This window comes from Crocodylus porosus, unplaced genomic scaffold (assembly GCF_001723895.1).
Source record: "Crocodylus porosus isolate Cpor-Errol unplaced genomic scaffold, CroPor_comp1, whole genome shotgun sequence".
Classification (NCBI taxonomy): Eukaryota; Metazoa; Chordata; order Crocodylia; family Crocodylidae; genus Crocodylus; species Crocodylus porosus.
In genome coordinates this window covers 188083016-188108651 of record NW_017728906.1, presented here as the reverse complement: position 1 = coordinate 188108651, position 25636 = coordinate 188083016, and the positions used below count along the sequence as shown (strand labels likewise).

Below are 25636 nucleotides of genomic sequence, written 5' to 3'. Positions count from 1 at the left end.
TTTCTGAGTTACAGCTGGGAGCTACACTTCTGTCTGTACCCCTTATGGCCCCAGTGTAATTGTCAGTAAATTGTAGCAACCATGCATTTGTTATTTGATAAGGACTATCATTTGAAAGAGTGATTAGTACTTCTGAGTGCTCATTTTTTCATGGTTAAAAGATCTTTAATTTCTGAGCGGGGATACTCAGCCCTTTTTAAATATCAGGCATATTCAGGTATCTCTGACTCTATACTCCAAAATGGGAGCACCTGGTATCTCTAGCTGCTATTCAATATCCAGGTTTAGAAATGTTGGAGACCTTTTTGTAAAAGCTGACCTGTTTCTGTAGGATAAACAGAAAATTAACTAGCTGTTTATGAGTAGATGGACTTCCCTCTGAAAAGACATGGCTTATTCCATTGTATGGGTGACTGGTGCCTCCTGGGTTGGGAGGGGCACTTGCCCCCCCCCCCGACTGAACAGTCAGTGACTGGGAGCCCACCATGGCCGATCCCACAAGCCAAGGGGGTCCCCCCATGGCTGATCCCACTGAACGGGGGAAGGCTCCCTGCACAGCAGCCAATCGTGCCAACCTGCAACTGGCAGTGGTGTGCCGCTGAAACTTCCAGCTGCGCTGCTGGCTCTTCCACATTGGTGGGATCAGCTACTGCGGGGGTGGGGGGGACCACTTCTCCTGGCACACTCCCTGGCCAGTGCTCTCAGGGAGGGCACCAGCACTCTTACCTGCCCCCCCCACCTGGGAACGGTGGTTGACAGGGTGTGCACCAACACTCTCAGGAGTGCACATGCACCCCCTATGCATCGCCACTGTTTCATTGTTTTAAAAAAAACCCCAACAACCTGCCAATGTTCAGTACTTAAGCAAGATGTTAAAACATAATAGACTGGCATAAAACCAAAGCACTACATGAATATGTCCACACCTATATTTGATACAATCCTGCACTGCCTGTTTTAGAAGACAAGGCCGTTTTTAACATGGCACATGTGTTACAAAGCAGGTGAGATTCTCTCTTTCTCTCCTTTTTCAATTAAGTGCCCAATCAAAAAAACACAAACAGAGAGATCCAGCTATTTGTAATATTCAAAGAATTTGCTTGCAGGGAAATCAGAGTTGTTTTTTTTTTGTTTTTGTTTTTTTTAAAAGCTCAGAGGATTAGTATCATTGGTTAATATTTACTAGCTAAAAACACTGATCTTCAATAATCATCAGTAACACATCAGTATGAAAGTGAGAGCACAAAATTACAGGTAGTCCCTTAGCCTTTGCTCCTTTCATCACAACCTTCCCTCATCAGACTTGGCCAAAATCTGTGAAGCATGCAGGAAATCAGAATTTTGACTGCCACCAGCCAGAAAAGGAAAACAAAGAAAGGAGCTGTCTTAAGGAATTTAAAAACAGATTGCAATGCATAAATAGAGTTAAACCCACTAGTAGAGTAAACCCATTGACTTAGGGTTTATTTATGCAGCTCCTATACAGACGAAATTCCCACTAAACAGGGACATAGTCTGTGAATGGGAGAGGTGAAGTAGGGCAGTTCTGCATGCTGAGTAGAAGTGGCACCGGGGGCAGGGGCAGTGGCCAGGTTGCCAGAGGCAGTGGCAGTACCAGGATGGAACAAGCGGCAGCAGTTGCTATTTTTGCTTGCTTCCCAAGTCAGTGCCTACAACTGGTACCCCTGTTGCTTCTCTCAATTATGCTTTGAATGGACTGCAGGATCAGACCTGTTAAGGCAGACTGGCTACTCAAAGGCAGCTGAATATAGAAGCTGGGTGGTGCTTCACATCAGAATATAGGCTGATGTGTATGCTACTGAGCAGCTGTGAAGCTGAAGTAGCTTCTATGGCCACTTATTTAGCTGCTTCAGCCTCTCCTGAAGGGAAAATGAAGAAAAGCACAAGGTAGCACTTGGCTACACATCACAAGTGCCCCATCCTACATGCCCCCATGCTGACAGTTCCCCTATGGATGAGATTCACGTTGTGCCTTGGAGACAGGATATTAGGTTAGTCCTTCTGGAATCTTATCTTCCTGCTCCCAGAGCAGAGGAACCTTATTCTCTTGCTGGGGAGGTCAGACTGCAGCTGCAGGAAAGGGTCTGGCTTTGAACTCCAATTATTAGTGCTGTCCCTCATCCTGTTGGCTGCCTTGCACTGGGGAGTGCCCTCACTTTAATTAATCCTGGCCCTGAAGGTGTCCTACTTGTGTTCTAACCTGGGCACTTACCCAACACTGTTATTAAATCACACTTTCTTATACCACAGTTTTAATTAAAATGAAGGATGCTAACACCATATTCAGAGACTGCTGCATGATAGGCATTCTTCTCTTCACATTTCTTACAGCGACTAGACCAGCTATTGAGGTTTAACAGGCCGTACTCCCATCTTTTGTCAATGACAAAGCCACCAACAGGCAGTAATAACAACCATTTTGCAGATTCAGGGCCAGATCTTCCCTCCTTTGCTAATACAAGTTGCCTCACCTCAATTAATGGCATTACATGCAAGATCAGGCCCTGAAACAACCCGTGCCAGATTCATGGTCAGACAAACTAGTGTTACTGATTCTGTCAGTACTTCCATCCAAAGCAATGACCTTTCTGAAGAGCAGCATGTAGCATTTAAGGCTAATGAGGTACATTTTAATAGAATAATGCTTAACCCATATTTTACACATAATGAAATACCCCTCCTCATGGATTAGAGCATCAGGAGCTCTAATTTATTTCAGTATTCTCAGCGGCATCATGGAACTGATTCCAAGGACAAGTTTGCTTCTCTGTGGGACATCCTCCAAAGGGGTGAACCTCTTTTTTCCTACCCCCTTAATGACCTTCCTGTGAATATTCATACAGTATAGAACAAGGCTCTGCATAGTGAGCAATAAGCTCTTTGGATCTGTGCCTTGATTGTGCTTTAATGTGGCCCATGTGCAAAGTGTATGAGCAAAATCCTTATCTATATGCTGAAGTGATGCAGGAAAATAGGCACAATGGGTGAAATTCTATGCAGATGGGCAATGCGAGCCTAATGCATCACTTACCTCCTATTTAAGGCCTCAAAATAAACCTTCTGCATGTGCTGGGTCCCATTTAATTCTGGTTTGCAGTATTAATGTGTTTAACAGCCCTCAGGATATAACCCTTGCTATATAGTACCAGCTTCACCAACTGTCTGTTTGGAATTGGGAAGGAAAGATGTGTTTACACAGCAAATAAGTATGAAAGCTACATATTATTTCCTAGTAAACAAAGACATAGCAACACCACAACACTATAAATTGCTTTCCTAATAGCAAATAAGCCAATCTCTCATGTTGTCAGTCAGCAGTGGAATCTGATACTCCCTGCACTCAAACTCTGATAATATTGTTTATTACACACCCTCTGGAGGCTGTTACCATGCTGATCTAACAGACATTAACATCAAGCTATCTACTTGGTAAATAGCTGCAAGACACCTTATTGCAGCTCCCTGTTTTACTTGTATAATAATGCCCACCAGTTAATCCTTCTAGTGCCAGAAGAAATACATCCTTGAAGATCTTCCTCCTGAAAGCAGGTATGGTGCATTTTCTTGCTCTGAAAAGGAATGTTGTGTTTCTAGATGGCGATAGCTCTGGCGCTGAAAGACCAGATCCTGAACTGGAGTAAACTGGCATAGCACCACTGAAGTCATTGGAGCTCCATGGACTTGCATGATTTGAGGGTTTGGTTTAGTAGTCTTCTGTCTGTCCACAGACAACCATATTACAGGCTGCAAGCAATGCAGCCTTCCCCAGTGCGATCAAGCTGTGTTGGTCTGAGATAAAAAGAAATACAAGACTCTAAAACTCTTGGTTCCTAGATGATATTTTTTATTACACCAACTCATTTGTTTTGTGATTTCTTGGTCTAATAAAAGGTATCATTTCTGAGCCAAGAGTTCTAGAGTTTTGCATCAATGTGAGGGTAGCACTTGACAGGAAAGCGTAGTATATGGGCTTTTTTATGCCTTGGCTTCTCTGCTTGGATCATCAACAAGAGATCCAGCTCCTTTTGTTTTGGGTGGTAGTTTGGGTACAATGTGGACACTTGTGTACTAGGGGCTGGCCTGAAATCACCAGGTCAGTTCATAGGGGATGCTTAAAAGCTGATTATTACTAACAACCTTATACCAATATGCGTCTTATTCTGTTTAGCCATAAGGAAGAAGGAAAGAAAAGCTAGTATAGAGGGGTCAAGCAGAGAAGTGGAAAACCTGGCTCTGTTGAAATCAGTGGCAAGACTCCATCAACCTCATTTGAGCCAAATTCTCATCCTATGGGTCTTTCATATGGAGAGAGCAAAAGACAAGTGTCAAATATTGTCACAAGGTCAGGCCCTGATGGCAAAAGCCATAGAGGTCTGCTATAATAAAGAAGTGAGAAACATGGTTTACTAGAATTGTTGATTCCAACCCAGATAGTTTGCTTTAGGTTTAGTACCCAGTGGGCACATCTATAGGTGCTATTGAGGTGGCTGAATAAACTCTGGTGCAGTTCACCAGGGCAGCACAGCTCCAGCTGTCAGGGGTCTTGGGGGGTCAGCTTGCCAGCCCAGGGCTACTCCTTCCAGCTCAATGTGCTGTGAAGGGGCTGGGTGAGGCATGAGGGCACTACACTGTGGGGCTAGCCAGAAGGCAGCCTCTGCACCAGCACCCGCCTGCCCCAGGCAGCTGGGTCCCTGTCTACACAAGCATTGCGGTGGAGTAAAGTAATCTCCACCCCAGGATAGTACCTGGTAGTACTATTCTGCAGGAGAGTTAATTAGTTTACTCCAGTCTAATACTATTGTACGTGTAGCTGGTGACGTTTTACTGTGGAGTAGGGCTGTGCAAAGCTTTGGTGGTGATTTGATCTGGAGGAAATTGGGCCCAATTTCATGGCTGAATCTCTGAATCCAAATTGAATCAGGGGACCAGTCAAAAGGTCTGAACTGATTCAAAGCTCTCCAAATCTTTGCTTTGATGACTCAGGCAGGGAGCTGGAGCCAGACTCAGACCTGGTAAGTACTAGAGGCAGGAAAGGGGGGGCTGGGGGAGGGGACCATAGGGGGACCCCTGCCAGGCCCCAACCCTTGCCTGCTCCCTTAGCCTCCCCTACCCCTGCCTGCTCCCCCAGCCCCCCCATGGCTATCCTTCCAGCTCCAGCTCATGGTATTTTAAAAAAAACTCCTAGTGCTCACCAGGTGCTGCCGGGCTGGGGGCTAACTCTGCTGTTCCCCACTGCCCCATGCTTGCTGCGGGGCTCTGTATGAGCCCCCCAACTCCTGTCCCTGCTCCCCCAGCCCCACCACCAGTGACTCACCTGCCCCAGCTCTGGCCCTTTAAGAAAAAAACCCAAGAAAAGCCCCAGGACTCACTGCTCCTGCAGCAGCCTCGGGGCTTTAGGGATCTTGTACAGAGCCCCACATGGCAGGGGGGGGGGCAGCGGGGATTGCCCCCCACCAGCAGGAATGGTGAGTTTGGGTTTTTTTTGTTTTTTGTTTTTCCTTAGGGGCCCAGAGCCACAGTGAGTGGGGCAGCCATGCTCAAGAGTTGGGGGGCTCATGCTTAGTCCCCTATGCAGCATGGGGTAGTGGGGGGCAGTGGGGATCACCCCCCTCCACCTGGCAGCACCTGGTGAGTCGGGGCTTTGTTTCTCAAAGTGCAGAGAGTTGGGCAGCGTGGGGCGACCATTGCCAGGCTGGGAGAGTGGGTGGGGGGTGGGGGATGGGCCTGGCTGATTCAGAGATTTGTCAACAGCCAAATCTCTGAATCAGATTTGGGTGAATTGATTCGGGGCAGTGATCCGAATCACCAAATCGAATCACTGTTCCCTGAATCAGCTGAATCTGAATCCAAAGCAAATACTAGCTGCTTCACACAGGCCTACTGCAGAACTAATTGGTCAGTTCTGCAGTAAATGTGTCGTTTAGATGCACCCAGTAGTGCTGATTCCACGAAAAGGTTCTGATTAGCCAGCTGGGATTGACTGTATACAACGTAGGCCATCTACCAATAAAATTGAAAGATAATAGATACTCCCAGGTAGGAACAGCTGGTTCAGGAGACTGCTAACAAGATACAGAAGCATCCATGTTGTCTGCTCTCATCTCTTTTTCTCTGCTTACTCTGTACCTCTTTCCATGCCCCTTTCTCCATACAGCCATCTTTCTACAAATCCTGTTCCAGATACTCTCTGCTACTTTGAAACCTTTGCCTAAGGCCTACTTCTTTTTCCAATGCTTCCTTTATTGATCTCCTAAACAACTATGTCTTTGTGTCTTCCTGTGATGGAATTGTTGTCCTGAATCATCTCAAAGTATCCAATTAGCCCCAGATAGATTATAAAGTGGTTAGGGATTGAAGTTCTTTTTAATGATTTTTTGCAAAGTGCTATGTAAGTTGACAGGTCTATATAAATAATACTGATGCACACAGAGTCCAGATATGTATTAACTGCATTTAAACCTGCATCAATAATAAAGGTTAGTCAGAATCTGCTGACTGCAGAATGCAAGAGGTTTTATAGTTTATTAAAAAGAAAAAAAACATATTCCTAGCCCAATATTTTTCTTTATTATATTTTAGTCAGTCCTCATCTGTTAATCTTGCTGCACATAGCAAGCTACCATTCTATGTCAGGTTTGAAACTGTGCATTCTTGCTGCATTTGACTAATAAATGTTCATTCATCATAGATATTATATGGGCATGCCAATAGGTGGCAGTCCATCTACACTTCCTTCCGTTTCTTCAGAAGGGATTTTTTGAAAAAAACAAAGAAAGAAAGAAAGAGAGAAAGACAGACAGAAAACACATTTTTTTTCTCAGATGCTTTTTCCCCCCTTTTATGTGTCAGAGTTTCAAGGCTAAGCGTTCAAAAGCTTTGGAAATGAGAATTTATCTAAAAACTAGTACGCTGCATGCAGCCCCAGCACAAATTACCCCACGCTGGCCTGTCAGATTTGATCTGCATGGATCATCTATGGAAGGGATGATAGGGGATTTAGTTACCATGCTAGCTAGTAAACTGAGATTAGCAATGTGGTAGATGGTACTGCACATTTTAATCCAGGAATTAGTTTACTGCCTAGCTTTTATATTGTGGGTCCTAGATAGATACCAAAAGTTTAAAAAAAATAACAAATTACTTGAATCCTGATTTTCAGTTTGAGGAGTTGATTCTACTTTCATGCCCACCCCTATAAATAAGGAAAAGCTCCAACAAAAGCCTGCCCATGTAAGATTAGTCCAGATGACAGGGATTAGATGCTCTGTGTCTTGCTTGCTCACAGTTCAGGGTCTGCAAGACTTCCTAATTAAAACTAGGTGCATCCTTTCCCATTAAATAGCCTCAGCTTTGTTCAGCAGCTCAGGATGCTGAAATACTTCTACCTTCTTTACTCACATCAGGATGTTACCAACATACACACATTGCTGATGCATAGAAAATTATCCACAAGGCACTCCCAACAGGAGCTTATTATATTTTCACTGAATTTGCCGAACTGGAAAACAAAGGGACACATTCAGATTGAACCTGCAGTTCTGTCCTCTGGGAAGGAAGCTGAGATCAGCAAAGACATTTTATTTGGAATCGCATATTTATCTCAACCCAAAATCTTCAGGCGCAAAGTTATTTTACTTGGGGGTCTTCGTTAGGAAGTATGAGATTCTCATATAATTGCTTAGCAAGACAATCTAAAATCACTGCTCCTCACCAATATGAGTAGCGGTTGTACAATGTAGAGCACAGCTTGAGTAAAGGCAGTATGTGTCGTAGAATTACTTGGCTGGAAACCGCCTTGCCAATGAGGAGTCGTGTGACAGAGAAGCTACCCAGCTTTCTCTTTGCTGTCAGTACTAGTCATGGGCTGTAATGCTTGCCATGGCCTGTTGCACCTTGCCTCAAGGAAGGGCTGCTCTCCAGTGCATCCAGACCACTGGCTGGCTGTACACCAGCCACTTACTGGTTCATCCACAGTCTTCCCCCTGCACTTCAACCATGGAGAATAGAGCTGGTCTGTGCAGCATAAAGTGAATTGCAACAACCCCAGGCACAGCCTGTTTGTTTTGTACAGGGTGTCCATTCAGTTGCAGGCATTTAAGATCACGGATGACGTCTGTTATTTCTCCCAGCACCAATGAACTTGCCTTGGCTATCTCAGAAGAAATCATGATCTTAAACACAATTCACTGGTTGCTGTTTGATTCTAAGAATCCTATAATTTATTCTGTCCTGCCTTTCACCAGCAACAGAAATATACCAAACCCATAAACAGGCTTTAATCTACAGCCATTGTTTGCTAGAGAAGGCAGGTAGTGTGGAAAATAAATTACATTTGCTAGCAGGGCACAGCATGAAGCCAAAGATTTCTTATGTGATCTGCCCACTATAAAATAGCACATAATATGTAAGCTTCAGTTATCTGTTTTAGGTTGCAATCAGCTAAATACACACACTATATATATATATATAATCCATAACAGATATAGATTTCTTTCTTTTTATTTTTCCTTAGCTAGTCCTAGTTCTCTAATGAATAAAACCAAGCCTGGAGATGATAGAGTTGATACCAGCAAGGACTGCACAGAAAAGGAAGCTGGTGAAACAGAAAGTGCAAAGCAGGAGACATCCTGTCCTCAATTCACTGTTCTACAGGCTTCCAAGTGTGAAGACATTGTACTGCCTGGGAATGAGACACATGGCGGCTATAAGGTACAAATTCCAGTGTCAAGTGCTTTGCATTGTTCTTTACCTTCACAAGGTGTCAGTTTCTAGTGCCCCTTCCCATGATACTTAGATTTTTTTATAGATTTCTTTTGTGTCAGAGGTTAGCTGTTACTTTTGCAATGAGAAGTGTCAGTTACATCCAAGAAAAAGAAATCCTCATCCACTTCTTTTTAGTCTATAAAGACTTTCCCTTTAAAAAAGCAGGAGAGAGGGGTGGGAGGGGGTGGTAAGTGAGCAAGAGAGAGAAACCAGAACCTTCAGCTGTAAGAGATGAATCCCTGTAATCCAAAGCCAATACCAAATGACCTACTGGAGGGTTTCTCTTTAAGCCTTGATGCTAGCACCTCTCATCTTTGACCTGAAGGGATTGATTACCTGTTTCTGGAACATTAATAAATTTCCTGAGCTTCTTTGCTGCTAAACTGTGGGCATGAACTTTTCCCTGCCTAAAAGAACTGAGAAGAAATCACTGAGCTTGTTTTCAAGGCTTCAGTTTAATTGCCAATTCAGAGGATTTATGCCATCTCTGAAATTAATGGCACCACAGCCTATGAACATTGCATTTTTACTCCCTTGGAAATAAGCTGGTGGAAAAAAAAACGGGGAAAAAGACTGAAAATAGTTTTAAAGACACATTTCACAATACAGTTAATGATGTAAATATTAACATTGGCACATGCTTTTGCTCCTTCTCCAAATGGCTCCCCAGTAATTCCATCATTCTACGATCAGAATGAAAGGTTATAGCTTTATTAATGGTAAATTATCCAAATACACAAGAATTAATCAGCTGCATGGCATCTGATTAGGAAGGATAAAATTAATAGAGTGTGTTTCTATACCTTTAATAAATATTTGTGTAAGCATTTAGTGTTCAGGCCTGCGTGGGCAGGACAACGGGTCTGATCCAGGGATTACTGAAGCCAGTTGGACTATTTTTATTGACTTTATCTTTGGATTGGGCTGCTGTACTGGAAACAGTGCACAAACCATGGAGATAATATGGTCCACTGGCCAGGGCTGTTGACTAAAGAGAAAGGATACCTAGTTTTGTCATTGATTTTTGTTATGATCTTGGACAAATCATGTTATTCTTCTTTGCCTCGATTTCCTTTCACCTCTCCCCTTTCTGTCCTGTGCGGTTAGACTGTAAACTTTTTTAGGCAGAGACTGTCTCTCACTAGGAATTTTATAGTGCCTAGCACACTAGAGTCTTAATTCTCAGAGCTACTAGACAAGACTGAAACACGAAAGACAGATAGCAATCGTAAGGTAAAGCACGATGCCACACACTCCACTCTGACCTGTTATGGACCTTTGACATTCCTGCTATTTCACTCCTAGGTCTCTCTAAGCATAAACTGTGCGAGACATGTCAAGCAGGACCCAAAGAATAGCTATTTCTTGTACCAAACACAAACAGCTTTAAAAACCATTCAAAAACATCTATTTCTGGAACATTAAGTTTACTATATGAAAAGCTTAGAATTCTTGAAGTAATGCTAACTCAGCCAAATTGCACATACAATTTATTTTATGGTGCCCTCATACATTTAACAGCATAAGCACGAATGTGAGCTACACTTTTTAAAAGAAAAGCAAGAGTAGAGAATGCAGCACAGAGAGACCATATGGCTCAGGTAATGATAGTTTCTTAATGGTTAGCCTTGCACTAGCGTGATATAAGCAACATCAGAAGCTTGTCGCTTATCAAGGAATATTACAATTGGAGCATGCTGCAGAGTTCCACCTAGAAGATGTAAAGAGGCAGTTTGTGTAAAGGAAGATCACTTAAATCTACCACTGCACTCATGGGAAATTCTTCCAGAATGATCAGGATTCACAAGCAAGTGACAGGGGATATGCTTTATGTTTCAAAAAGGCAGCTCCTTCCCACATATGGTATACAACTTTCCGGTAATAAGAACAGAAACATCCCAATAGCCAGGGTGACCATATTATTTTCAAGGAAATCTGGGACCCTGTCAGCAGTGCTGCTGCAGGCAGAGGCAAGTGGGCAGGGGCATGGGGTGCAGTCCAGAGGGGAGGCTGAGCAGCATGGTGTACCAGGTGGGCAGACAAGACGTGCCTCACTGGAGCAAGTATGCCCCTTCTCACACGTGCCCAGCTCAGCCTGGCCCCTGCCTCTAGCCACTGCCCAGGAGGAGCCAGGCCAGGCATGTACAGGCAAGGTAGCCCCTGCTCCAGCAGTGCCTGCCCACTTGCCTAGTGCACCATGCCACGCCACGTATCCACCAGACTACGACCCATGCTGCTGTGATTCTGGGACGTTTGTTTTAATTTTCACCAACTGGCTGGGTCGCTGGCATGGCCTGCAAAATCTGGGATTGCCGTGGCCAAACCAGGATGTATGTGGTCACCCTACTGATGGCCTATTTGAACAAGTCACTATCAGATGGGCACATCTTCTACCCTTTAAGCTGAGAAAAACACGGTAGATCTCTGAGGAGGTTGTGTTACTGAAGTGTCATTCCCAACAGAAACCCTTCTGCGAGGCTGGGATCCGGCATGCAGGGTGAGAATTAAAATAATACAGGAGTGAAGGGTATGCAGCATAGAATTCTGTTTCCTTTTGTGTGCGTAAATGGCAGCTTTCTACCCACATAAGTGGCATATTATGAAGATAATGATTCTGTTTTCATCATAGTGTTGACACACAAGCATGTGCGCATGAACTGAACATGTACAGCAGGGTACACAGAGCAGGCAGGTGTGCAGCTATATGTGCACATCCATTACGGATACATACCTGCATCCACGTCATGAAAATATACCTAGTCATCCAATGTGAGATGCCAGAGGAGGATCCTCTTTTTTCTTTTTTAGTCTCATTAATAGTAACAGGATATTTACTCAGAAACCAGGATTCTGGGCTGCCTTTCCCCAGAAGGGGTTTGAACCTCCACCTTTTTGACTTCCTAACACAGTATACCAACAGGCAGATTACCAGCTAAATAATATTCAGAGCCTTTTCTGGTGTGTTTTTTTTGGAGCTGGTTCACCAGGAAGCCCAGATAAGGAGATGTGTAAGTCCAAGAAGAGAGCAATCTGTGGTTCAGTGAGATAGTTGCTCCTATGTCAAGGAACATGCATTGGGCTCTAGTCTGAGCTTTGCCCCAGAGCAGTAGTGACTTTTGCACTGCTCTTCTTCCATTTTATCCAATAGCAATTAGTCATCAGGTGCAATGACTCAGCTTCAAAGGGAGTGCTAGAAAAGGATTCAAATAATGCCTGACTTGTGGAGTGGTGGCTCGCATACTGTGCTAGGAGGTAAGTGAGATGAAGGTTCAAGTATAAATGATCAGAAATCAATTCAAATCTGTAACACAACTGGTCCAGGTGCAGACATTACACTTTTACTAGTATAAGTGATCAGAAACTGATCTACACCCATAACAGAAGTTTAGCACACATAGAGTGGTTTAAAAATGGTGGAGCCCCGGTCTAAGGTTTGCTCCTCCTACCAAAGGGTAAATGTATATTCTGTTTGTTACTGATCTAAACTACAACGCTTATAGAAAACCATGCAATTTTGTCTTGGACTTTTTGAATACCTGTACCTAGCCCAGGTGTGTATTCCTACTGTTCATCCTCAGTCCAGGAAACTTGTCTTTGTCTGCAGGGTAGAAAACTGCCATTTAGGTGCACAAAAGGAAAGATAATTCCAGGTCTTGTTTCCCTGCTTAGTCTGATGTGGGACTAGAAACATAAAATACTTCAGTGGTTTTCTGTGGCATTATGGGGTGATGTTAGGGGTTTTTTGGGTGCCCAAACCGCATGTTTAATGTGTAATGTTTTAATTTATTTTTGTTATTGTTTAGCTTGAATTTCTTGGGAAAGCATAGGATATTCAGGTCACCTGTCCTTTTGGTTGGGAGCTGGGCTCAGATGCTTCTGAGCCCTGCTTCCCTATTTTGATCTCTCCCCTGAGCCCAATGAATCTTCAACTCCACTCTCTCCTTGAGGAAAATAAATTGTAATACACTCATAAGGCGACCTATCTACTTATTGCCTTCTCTGAAAGGTCTGGTTCTTGTTGCCATGGCATGTGGAGCCAACTCCCAGAATTTCTACAGAGGCAGCAGTTTGTGTCCTGGAATCACTGTTGCATATAGTCTTTATTCACACAAGTCTCTGCTGCTGCTGCTGCAGCAGGGAAAATCCATCGGGGTTCAAAAGCAAATCCACAGAAGCTGTATTCAGGTTTTAAAAAAAACCAAACCAAAAAAAAAGAACAAAAGACAAGAGGGACATGGAGAAATGGAGCTGTGTTCACACTTGAACAATAATCTGTTGTCAAACCAATTTTTTCTAAACGGGAAAGTGAGATGAACATCCATGGGTACGCTGCTTTATTTTTCAGATTTGCTTTTTTTAGTTTATTAAGGTTTGCTGACACTTCATTACGAAGCCCTGTGTTCAGTTGCCTGCACCTTCACCTAATTTAACCATTTGGACTGAACTTTCTGGAACTAGGCATTTGCTTAATATTTTTAAGTTCTAGCCAAAGTGGTTCAACTATTTTCAAGAATGAAACTAAGGGGAAAAGACATTGTTTTGCCCGTGTTAAGAAGTTCTGGTGACTCTTCCTTTGAAACATTCTAGTATCCCTGTGTGTTGAAACGAAACAAGGCTTGAATTTGGGTGGGAAAATGGTCTTTGTGTCAAGCAGGGGTCTTTAGCTATTCCTGTGAATCCACATGTGGCCAACTTAGAAACTTTCTATAGGCTTCCTGCATGGGCTGAACCAAATTATTCTGGTCTTAATTTTCATAGATACTGCTCACCCCACATCTTGTACTGGACTTCAGTTGGAATTATATGTCCAAGGTCTGGACTGGGCCTTGCAGCCCACTAGCAGGGCTAGCTTGGCGAAGGCACACCTGCAGCCTGTAGCACACAGGAGTGATGTGGCTATCATCACATCTTGCTGCTGTTTTTTTCCAGCCCAATTGACTAGGCACCTTTACAGCTAAGTTAATGGGAGCTAGCTTTCAGCAGGAGTCAAGAACAAGGCTCAGATTCACAGATCTGAATTGGGAACTGTGGCATTTCATCTCATCCATTCTGGCACTGTACTGCACAGATACAGGTGCTTAGCATGTTTGAAAAATCAGGTCCAAGATCCCTTTCTGTCTTGGTCTCAGTCATGGCCTCTGTCAATTTGCCATCTGCAAAGCAAAGATGCATCTTTTTTGATTCCCTTGCTGGCTTCTTGTTCACATCTCCATTCATTTCGTGGTGTGCTCAGAGGCTAAAGTAATGAGCATCTACAGGGAAGCCTAACGAGAGAGAGTGAAAGTTAACTTGAAGCTTAGCAAACAAAAAAAATTACAAGCACTGACAACAACAGAAAGAAAAAAAATCATGCCTGTATCTTCTATTAGAGCATACGCTTATGACCCAACAGTCCCAATTGCTCAATTACACAAGGCTCTGTATATGACTGTGGATCAATGAAATCTTTACTAACTTGTCTCTGGATATGACAACTTATGAATCAGTTTAAAATCAAGTGCTTTTTTTTGGAATGGCACTTGATGGAGAAGCTCTAATGCATTTGTATGATGGCTGATCAAACGGACCTGCCATTCTGCTCTCCTTTTACAGATTCTTTCCTACCGCTTAATTGTTTAACTTGGAGCCAAGTGGCGGTTTTTAGCTCAAAATCTGCAAGCAAAACTTCTGGAATGGTCCAATCTAGTGGAGTGTAGAAGTCTCTAAAAACCTGGAGCAATTTTTCAGTTTGAAAGATTTAAAAAACCAAATTACAGCTTGTGAATCTTCCTCTTAGTTTTTTATATGACTCTTTAATATATACTTTTCTATCTGAAGGGAAGTCTCTTGTAATACATTCAGTTCCCCTCCCCAAAGATGGTTTACACAAGTATGCTCCATATTTTTGGTCATGGCACCTGTGTTCTTCCTGTCTTCCCAGGCTCCTTTATTTACATTTTCCCAAAGAAACAAAAGTATTCAAAAGAAGCCTGCAGACCTACCAAATGAGCGGGGGGCAAATTGATAGACTATCACAGAACAGCTTAGAAAAACAGGGCCAGAAGGGACTTCAGGAAGCCTTAATCTGAATAATTTGGTCCAGCTAAGATCTCAAACGATTCAGAGGTATGTTTTACCTGCAACAGAGCTCTTTAAAATGCCCCCGTCACTGCTTTTGATCAAAATGTCTAGTCATAATTTGGTATCTTGTAGGCTATTCTATTGAGGAAGAGAAATTGGTGATAGTCAGGAATTCCTTTGATTGAATCTTGTAAATTTGCAACAGATCATGTTTTCAGAGGCTTGGATACAATCAAGCAATAGGGGGCCATTTCCTTGTTCACAACCTCAAAGCTTCTTCATCCAGAATCCAGCCCAGAAGCCTCTTTAAGGTTTTCTTGGGGCCATAGATCATGCTTGTATAACTCAGGTACTACCTGGGTAAGTACTCCCCTCTCCAGTCGAAGGGAAAAATTAGCAGGGCAGGTGTGCTGTGGGGTGAAACTGTTGGCTGCACACAGTTTCCCTCCTTCCTTACAGAGTCAAGCCAAGACACCCTGTGAACTTAACTACATACAAATTTATTAATACAGTAAACCATAGGAAGAAGTAAATACAAAAATAAATAAATACACAAACACACACACCTATTATATTACACACACACATATATACACATGCATATATCTATAGATATATACACACACACACACAAAACATAGAACTACATGCAATGTATATGTAAAATCCTAGCACCACTCAGAATACAGGTAAGTAATATGGAAGAGCCAGTATACAGGGTTTCGATAAAGATCATACAAACTTAAGCTCTATTAAGATACAAACTGCAAAACATGAGGTGCTAATTCACAAAATACAAGGCATATGAACATCAAAATACAACTTAATGCTGTAACTGACCCCAGGGAACAGCCCAGGCTGTCCTGGAGCATTAGCTGCATTCCAGTGATCGGGGGAAGGGGAAGGATCCCTAGAGCACTTCAGGCCCTCCATAGCCCATGAAGGCAACCTTCAAACCCACAGAGCCCTTCTGGTCTTCCCCTCCACTGGTCAGTCTCATTGACTGGGGGAAATTCCCCCTCCCCTGTGGGAATCCCCTTCTCTGGTAACTGATGACTCCGGGGCCTAGGGGTCTTCATCTCCCCAGGTGAGTTGCCTCCTCCCTCACCGAGACCCCAGCTGCCTCGGGCTCTCTCTGGGCTGCCGGTCCACTTGGAGCCCTGGGCACCATCGTGTGCACCGAGGGCTCTGCCTTTTGCTTGGGATTGGAGACTCGGGCCTCCTTGTGTGGCTCTGGGGTCTCAGTCCACTCCAGGACCCTCTGTGCAATGCTTTTGCACAAAGTGCCAGGCCTGGTGCCAGTGGTTGAAGGCCCAAGCGGCTTCAAGTGGATGCCAGGGCCCTGGTCCCATGTGGACTGCTTTGTGCACTGGCCGTGCGCCACTCCCTGGCCTTGTGCCAGGGGGTGGAGACCCAAGCCATCTCGAGTGGCTCCCAAGGTCTCGGTTCACTCCTGGACCCAGTGTGCATTAGCCTGTGCACTGCCTGCCACGCTCCTTCGTGGCGGGGCTGGGAGATGCGGCTGCTTGCTGATCCCCATCCGGTGAACAGTCTTCAGGCTCTTCAGGGCAACAGCTCTGCCCTGCTGGCCAGCACTATTTTGCCCGTCCTCTTCACCATCCTTTGACGCAGCCACCTGTGTGCCAGGCATGCTGCTCTTCTATTCCCTCTGGGGGCTCTGCCCCCAGATTGCACATGGACCAATCAAGAAGACAAGGAATGTAGTTCTCAACCAGGTCCGGTTCTTGGCCTCACCCGAGGGTAGGGGCTGGGCAAGTCTTTCCCGTGCTTTCACCTGATTGATGGGAATACCTTACCAATAGCTTGGAGCCCTTCCAAGCCTGCAAATTGGGCTGTTACCAGCTAGCCTGCCATGCTTGTCCAGGAACTTCCTTCCCTCTTCCTCTCTGAAGATGTTTTAAGAGAGTTTTTGCTCCAGCCCATGGCTAATTCTGTTTCATTTTCAAATGCCCACTGTCTCATGAAGAACCTGTTTGTTTCTCTCACTTTCAAATTCATCGCCCACTTGTTTGTGTGCAGTGTTCCTAGTGCAGTTTGCTCCAGGTTTATGCTGAGGCAGAAGGCCACTTCTGTTTCTCCCCATAAACTCTGCTCTGTGACAGTTCGGTTAAGAATGGGCCCCACAGAGGATACACACCTTACGCTATCTTTTTAGGTAACCTGAGCTGGATACATTCCTGAGGGAGGGGGGAAACCTGGTCCCTCTGCCTACATGACTGACATCACATACCTGGGTGAGGGGCTTGCTCCCTAGGGAGCTAGGAACTGCCAGTCTGCAACTCATAATGCATTTCAAATTGGTTGGCTGACAGCCAACAAGTGCTGGCCTCCATTGGACCAGGTAAATGAGGTCACAAGGGCTATATAAGTTAAGGACTGCCCGCGAGGAGGGAGCAGCAGCCATGAGGAAGGCTCAGAGAGAGAGAAGAGCTAAACCATATGAAACTTGCGCGCGCGCTCTCTCTCTCTCTCTCTCTCTCTCTCTCTCTCTCTCTCTCTCTCAAAACTCATGATCAATGAACTGCCTGCTTCCAGAGGGAATCTCCACCTGCCTCTAGATAATACTTGTGAGTAAGCTACCTGAGATCTAACTAGATATATAGCTTGCAGTAACTCAGCCATGGGAGTTTGCTCTATGGGATTTCTCTGATATTGTACCCTGTACCCTATTCCAACCCTACCCCTTGTAACCAGTAAAGTTCTCCTTTGTATCTAGTGTGGGAGACTTATTGGGAGTTGGTCTAGATTATGCCTTGGGGTCGCTTTGGTTCAGCTGACTAAGGGAGACCGCTACGTGTGCTTCTGACTGAGGGAAGCATCCCAAGTTCTTGAAGTGAATCAAGTACTCTCAAGGGCTACTAGCCCTGTGTTTCCCAGGGTGTGCAGAGCCAGAATCAAGCCCAGCCCTGGGTGGTGGCAGTGGTCGGGTGTAGTGAGGTGGGTGGCTCAATGCAGGAGCACTCCCTACTGGCTTGCCACATATGCCTTGAGCTCAGCCTCCCTGCTTAGCTGTCCATAGTGTGTGCACTTGCTTCTCTTTCTCTCATACGCACACATCCCAACTAAAATAATACACAGCAAAGCCCTCTGCTGAGATGGCTCCCACTCTTGAATAGACTCACATGTGCTGCTGCTTTTGGTTTGAGGCTCCAGTATCCTCAACTAAGCTGAGCAAAGGGCAGTTGTTATACTCAGCAGTTTCAAACAGATTACCTAGTCTATACCAGTCCCCATTCCCTTTTTTCCAGTTGGCTAACAGTCCACAGAGCCCAACAATGGTATACGTTTACCGCTGCAGCATAGGAACAGTCATGTCTGAGCCTGCATTTGTCCTGCATGCTGGTCTCCATTAAATTGTCAGCTCAAACATCCTTGCTCTAGCTGCTTTGTTTAAGACAGGGAAAAATCTTAGCCATATGCTGAAATGGCAACAGATTGTATACAGTCATCATTTCTAATCATAGATTAATATACTATATCCACCTAGCTGGCCTCCATTTGAATTGTTCTTCACATATGCACCAGGTGTTCTCGCATAATTGGTTTGTGCAGTCTAAACTGCCTGCACAGAACATATCTAAATAAAATACAAAGCCTTTTCTGGGTGCTTTTCTCCAGTCAGGCCCCATAAAATGCAGAATGCAGGTGTCAACCTATAAATTGCTTTTACCACTAAACATTTTCTCCCACCCAAGCAAACTTCTTTTCTATTTGTTTGCGGTTTCACTTTCTTTCCCGGCACTCAGACAAACAAGAAAATATGCGTATGCATTCCTGCATTTCCAACCTTTTCTTTTCTAGTTGCTACAGCAGACAAACATGCATCAAGGAATGAGCTGAAAATGGCAGTTGTCAGAGGCTGTAACAGGCAGCCCAGGCTGGACTAATTGCCCAGTGGGCCACACATGCTTGGGGCTTTGACTGGCAGCCCTACCCCAGTAAATGACTCCAGCTGGCCGCAGGACTCCAGCTGGGTCTTCTGACTGGCTGCTGGAACAGCAGCTTCCTCATTTATCTCCAGCTGTGGCAAGAAGCCCTAGGCCAGCTAACAAGTGACTAAGTTTTGCTTTGGGAAGCTTTATTGTTCTTATGCTTGCTGGGCTTTCCTGGTTCTTGTCCTTGCTTGGCTATGACCTTGCACTCCAGCTTGTGCATATTTCCCTTGGAACTGGTAACCTGGACCTTGACCTGATTTGTGTTTTGGACCCTGCCCTAGGGTTTCCCCTTGGATCTGGTAATTTAGCTCTCAAACCGTGACGTGTCTCATGTTTGAGACTATGCCCCTGTCTCCTGCCTTTCTTCAGTGGCTTAACCACTAGGCTGGAGTGACCGTGGCTTCTTATGTAGAAAACCAAATTACTCTCCCTCACTATTACTCTCTATGTCCCTTTTAACAGATTCTCTTTCCTCTGCTTTCAAGCATGCTATTTCCATGCATCTCCCTATCCGCAGATACTTGTTCCACAATATCGCGTTTCTTAAATATTTATAGTATCTGAATGCCCCACTGTCTTTAATGATGTTTAGCCAACACACCTGAGAGGAGGCACCAGTGCTCTGTGAAAAGGACATTGAGACCCAGGAGGTTTAAGCAACTGTTGCACACAGGAAATCTCTGAAGGAACAGAGACTGAAACCTAGAACGCCAAGTCCCAGGCCGGGGCCACGGGCACTCCTTTCACTCAATGTTTCCTTTCTCTGAACTGACTGGCTCCCTTCCACATCCCTTCTGCTTTGGCTTCCATCCCATTCACTTGCCTACAAACCCTTTTCTAGGACACTTACAAGTAGTGAGGCACTTGGAAGGCATGAAAGTTATGGCTAAGTTACCTGGTTGGTAAGTTAAAAAGCAGGCAAACAGCACAGGATGCCTCCAACTTCCTAGGCACCCTGGGCTATCCCAGGGTGCACTGTAATAATCTCACTGACCACAGGTTGGAGTTACTGTGGTTAAATATTCAACATACATGAGCTGCAGTGATTATCAGGTAAGAAGAAGGGTCTTACCAGGATACACAAACTTCTTCATTTGGCCTCAGGATTCTTTGTCATGCTCGCAAGTATTGTATTTAAGGCAAGATTCACAAAAGGACATGGGTGCCTGAAACGGGACTTGAGAAGAATTTAGCTGCTTATGTCCAAGAGAGCAATTCCAAGGAATCGTGACTGATGACTTGATATGCCCAAGACCTCCCAAGCACCTAGAATTTTGCCAGAAAATCTGCTGAGGTGCCTAAAGCTCTTTTATTACACATGCTTAGAGATATCACTGAGCGAAGCATTTAGATGCCTATCACCCACCTAATGCTATTAAGGATTCATGAACTAGGCATCTCTTTGCCAAAGCTCCCAGTGAGGCCATGTAGGGTAGCCATGCACCAAACTCACCTAATGCCCCCGAAGAATGCATGTGTCCAGTATCCTTCAAAAACGGGGTGGCAGGATGAGGGGATAACCGTACCACAACTGCTCACCTACATAAGGAGGGCAGTGGTTACACCACTTGTGTGGGAAGTCCTGGTTCTCAACCATTCTTAGCCTGAAAGATGCAGTCCTTTATTGGCTGCCTCCCAGGAGTAAGCCTCACCTGCTGACTTGAGTCAGGGGCCCTTGTAAAACTAGGATTCAGAGCTCAAATACTGATCTGGATTCAGGTATTTATATTGCCCTTTTGGGTATAGGTGTCTGGCTTGCAGGGTTGCGGTTTTTTGGGGCGCGGGGGAGAGGTTGAAGTGCAGCTGGGATAGAGCTTTTTGAAATGATAGCCTAATGATTAGAGCTCTAGCTCAAGCAGTTGGTGACTTGGGTTCTAGGCTTGTCTCAACCTGGTGGGTGTAAACCCACATCCCAGGGGAACAACTTAACCATCCAGCTACAGGCTAGGCTGAGATGAGGTGTCTCCTCTTGATGAAATTATGTCACTGTGCAGCCAAAATAACAAGATTCCCGGTACTTGAGGGAAAGAAGAGAAGAAGTGACTCCATAGCTCAGTGAGGTGGGTGCTGCTCTGGAAGATGGGGATGGGTTTTGGTTTCTGCTCCAGAGACTGATTCTGCATTATGCTTTAAAAGGTCATTAGTCAAAATGCATAAACAGTATTGGGAGCAGAGCCCAAGAGCTTCCTTCTTCCATCATATGTCCTCATTACTGGGCTTTCCCTGATCTGAGGAATTTTGCATTCAATTCTACCATGGCAGCACAGTTTCAACAGAAGGGGTGAAGCACACCTTACCCCATTCAGTTAATAATGGATGTTTTCTTTTGTTACAAATCAGTTTTACTTCATTCTAAATTCTACTAATTCATTTTCCATAAATATGGGCCAGTTAGTTATGAAGATTAAAGTTCAGACTGTGTGTTGTTTGCAAACAGTTCATTTGAGTTGTTTACTATTTGGGTTTAGTCCTCATTTCCATTGTGCTTGGTCTGTGGACACTTGTCTGTTTTATGATTGAGTGGCTCAAATTTTTCCAAAGAAAGAATGAAGGGGAAAAATGTCTAGTATGAATCGTCAAATACACAATCATTTGTACTAACATTGGTAAAACATTTGTTAAAATATCTCCTTCAGATTATCAAATAAATAATATATCTTCTCCAGAGCTGAGTGAAATTTGGATTCTCTGTTCTATTGGAAATTCCAATATTTGTACATTTTGTTTTTACCCTAAATCAAGACAAAGGAGTCAAAATATCAAGATCTTGCAAAAGGAAAAGTTTAGAAGAAATTGTTTGAAAGAGTGGAAACATTTTATTTTGACACTTTCTCAATCAAGATGAAATCCGTCAACATTCCTGAGTTGAAGCATTTAATCTAAGCATGTTGCACTGAAAAACAAAGTTGAATTGGCTTGGGTTTGCATTTCATCTTCCTGGAGTGCCTCAAGGGAGTTAGAACAGGTTTCTTTGTCCCAAGTCTATTCCAAGGACCACGCTCTTTTGTCAGCCTACTCCTCCTTCACAACCCTGGCAAAGTGGGGACTGTGGTGCATCCTGTGTAAAGTAGCTTCACTAGGAAGCCTGGCCTACAGGAGAGAATGGGAACATGATGCAAGAAGCTACAGTACACAGAAGCTTCCTGTAACAAGAGACCATGTACCTGAAGCAAATGCAATTTAATGTCTAACTGAAAAGCAAAACATATGGGTTCAGTTCAGAAAAATAAAATCCTTTGATCTAGGCCAGTTTGGCTTGAAATGAAACCTATTTCTTCAATTTTCCTGATGGAAAACTGAAAAAGAAAGTTGGCAAAATTCAAATGCACCGATAGAAAATGTTGATTTTGTGAAAATTGCATTTTCCATGGAAAAATAATTTTGATGCTAATTTTGATATGCAGCTGTGGTCTGCTCAAATCCTTGCAAGCAAAACATTTGTAAATACAGCTGAACTGTAAAAGAGTTCAGAATTCACAAAAATGCAATTATTTTCCTAATATTTGTCATATTATAGATATAGTATAAAGATGAAAATGGAAAGGCTTGTACAGAGAGACACCAACCCACATACAAAAACTCCAAAAGGGATGCTCGTATCATCTATAAAAACGTAGGTACTAAATAATGAAAGATTGTTATGCTTCTACAGGCTTATCTTCATAAGGATACAGCTGGTATGTTGTTAATAACAAAATATGTTTTTGTTCCACAAAAGACCCACCATTTTAAGTTAAAGTAGAGGTGTCAAACATCCAGTTGAGGCCAGATCTGGTTCATAGAGTCTATTCATTTGGCCTTCTAAGCCAGCGAATTTGGTAGTGTTGTTAGAAGGGGACTGCAGATGTGGATCATAAGGAACCCTACAGTCCCGATCTGGCTTGGGGTACAGGGTGAGTTCGTCACCCCAGCCTTAAAGAAAGATGGGGTTTTTTTTGATTGACCTAAGTAAGAGACCTTCCAACAGTTTACAAACAATGCATTGTATCATCCTAGACGGTATAAAATCCCTATTTACTTACAATAAAAAGACTGATGAGGCTGTGTGTTTCTACATTGCACAAAAATCTTCATATTCTGGTCATCAGGTCACAGTGTCATATGTATATTTCAGAGGAACTCCGTGGTCATTTCCAAAAACTGAGGCTAGTGTATGTGTTTATGTCGCAGAACACTTTGGTGCTCTGCTCCTATAAAGAGGGGAGGTATGTTGCAGAGCACTTAAGTGCCCTGCTCCTTAGAGGGAAACTGCTAGGGAGAGGGCCCTAGCAGTGAGTGGGGAGCCCCAGCTGCTGGTTACCGGGGCAACCAGAGGGCGCCAGTGGCCCACCCCTGCCAGCAGTCAGCTGACCGGAAGGGTCAGGGTCTGGCCCACATATAAACCCCATGGCTGAGCCCAGGAGTTCAGTTCCCTGCCAGCAGCCATGGGGGAAGGAGCTCTCCCAGAGCAAGCAGAGGGGAGAGGCCAGACTACAAATACAGCTCCAAGACTGGGGGAAGGATAGAGCACCCCGATGTGGCGGGAATAATGTTATAGCCAAGCGGCTTGAATTTATGTTACAGCCCAGGGGCTTGTGCTTTGTTTCTTGTTGTATAAAATGCCGGAGGTTTGGGTGAGGCTGTTAGGGTTTGGAGGAGGCCTCATAGGGGACCCACGACGGTGTGGGAACCCCAGCCCCAGACAAGGGGGGCAGCAAGAAGCCCCAGACAAGAGGGACAGTGGTTCTCAAGGGCCAGAAAAGGCACAGAGAGAGACGGGGCTATGGAGAGCCCGAGCACCCAGGGAGGCGCAGAGAGAGATAGGGCTGCGGAGACCCCAAGCGCCAGTGAGGGCACAGTGCTAGACAGGACTGCAGGACCAGGGAGGACAAGAGGCTACTTTACAACAGGGCCCAGACCAAACAATATTGGTACCATCAGCGAGGCTTGGGGTGTAGTAAAGGAATGGTTGGAGCCACACATAGCCCTTAAGGCTGGGGTGTACTGAGGCACCCATTACAGAATGGGGCCAGGGTACTACAGAAAACCATGTCCAAGAGGATGGATAGGCAGCCTCCCTATTCTACCATAACATCAAAGACGTGGCAGGAGAGACTTGAGGGTGCTTTGAGGCAAACTTGGCATGGTAAGGGGGCACTAGGGGAGATCAAGGATACCCCTAGGACCCTGCTCCATGACAGTTTAACGTGATAAATATCTCCTAGAAAAACTCATTAGTCCAATAATTGTCTTTAACACCTTTGATGAACCAGGTCTCTTGGCCCTGTTAATTATGAATTCATACCAGGTCTCTTTTCAGTTCTGAGAAGGTGCAAGCCTGAAAGGCATTCTAAATACTGAACACTGATTGTTGAGCTCATGAATACTTTTGCAGGTAGGCACAATTCATATTGGACAGCCTGGATACTAACTGACACAGAATTGTATTGTATTTGTCTACAACTAGACAGTCTCTATGCATCACTCACACAATCTGTAAATCCAGTAGTGGCACCAACAATTCTTCTTATTACTTTTTTCAGCTCTGGCTTTATGGCCATGACTTGGTATATAATAGCCAAATGACAAGGCAAATATTGTTCTGAACTAAAATGGAATGGACAGTTTTTAATGGGAATTTTAACCTTAGGAACCCTGCTGTTGGCTTTTGGATTTTGTTATCAATGATCATAATTAAGCAGAATTATTAGACTGTATTTACATTTAAGTCTTGATTCTGGAATGTCCTTCCTTTCCTAGAAACTAACGTTTGATTCTGCAAGCCACCTAAACATGGGATTAAGTCTCTCTAGTATGCTCTTAGATGGTTTGCTTACTAGGGATGACCTTAAGTATGTGTTTAGAATTAAGAATGGATTTAATGCTTTGGTAACTGGCCTGCTAAAATTTGACAAATAGCAAGATAGACAGATGGAGTGTTTTAATCCTCTGTTTTAAAGTTTGTACTAAAAAGACACCGGTTAAAGTTTTCAGACACCGGTTAAAGTTTTCAAAAGTGTCTAAGCTTTAGGTTCCTAGATTCCCATAAAGAGTCAGTTGGATTCAGACATAAAACTATTTCACATATACAGAAAAAGGGAAAAGAAATAGCATCGTCTAATTTTTTTTTTTCAGTGACTGACAATTATAGAGTCAATGCATCATAAAGAAGTAGGACTGGAAGGGACCTCCAGAGGTCATGTAGTCCAAACGTTTGCCTGAAGCACGCCATCCCATATAACCATTGAACCTGACACAACATAGATCTAACACCCTAACCTGCCACAGGTAAAGCAGGGGAACCACAGCAGCCAATGTCCTGCTTCTATAAAATGTTGTTTATATACTCTCAAGCGGTCTTGGGCAGAGTGCCATGCCCCTGTTATAGAGGAAGGCAAAAACCCCTACAATATGTACCGATCTGGCCATGGAGTAAAATTCCTTCCTGACCCCAAATATGGTGATTAGCGTGACCCTGAGCAGAGGGGCAAGACACTCTAGCCAGGAACTAGGGGTGTGCAAAATGGGCTGTATTCCATTCAGATTCAGCCCGAATTGGGGACAGTGATTCAATTTGTTGATTCGGATCACTATCCCTGATTTGATTCAGCCAGATCTGAATCTGAAGATTTGATACTGATTCAGAGAATCAGCAATTCGACCATAGACACAGCTTTAAATGTTTTTTCTACATACCTTAAGGTACCAGGTATGGCTCATGAATGCTGCAATGCTGGGGTGGATGGAGCATCCCACAGGAGCACAGGGAGGCCCCCTATGTGCCTGGCACTGGAGCCAAAAGTACTTCCAGTTCCCTTCTGCATTCACTGCCAAGCATGCCTCCCCCCACCCCCACT

The 25636-nt window shown here is 44.2% G+C and overlaps 1 protein-coding gene across 1 annotated transcript in view; it reads left to right on the top strand.

Moving 5' to 3' along the window:
- The first annotated feature begins 3615 nt into the window (after positions 1-3615).
- The window catches only part of LOC109305552, a 78114-nt gene continuing 56093 nt past the window's right edge, over positions 3616-25636 (top strand). Inside the window, exons 1-3 of the mRNA XM_019528541.1 lie at positions 3616-3658; positions 5525-5539; positions 8534-8730. Of these exons, the coding sequence (XP_019384086.1) occupies positions 3616-3658; positions 5525-5539; positions 8534-8730 (255 nt within the window). The remainder of the gene's footprint in view (positions 3659-5524; positions 5540-8533; positions 8731-25636) is intronic.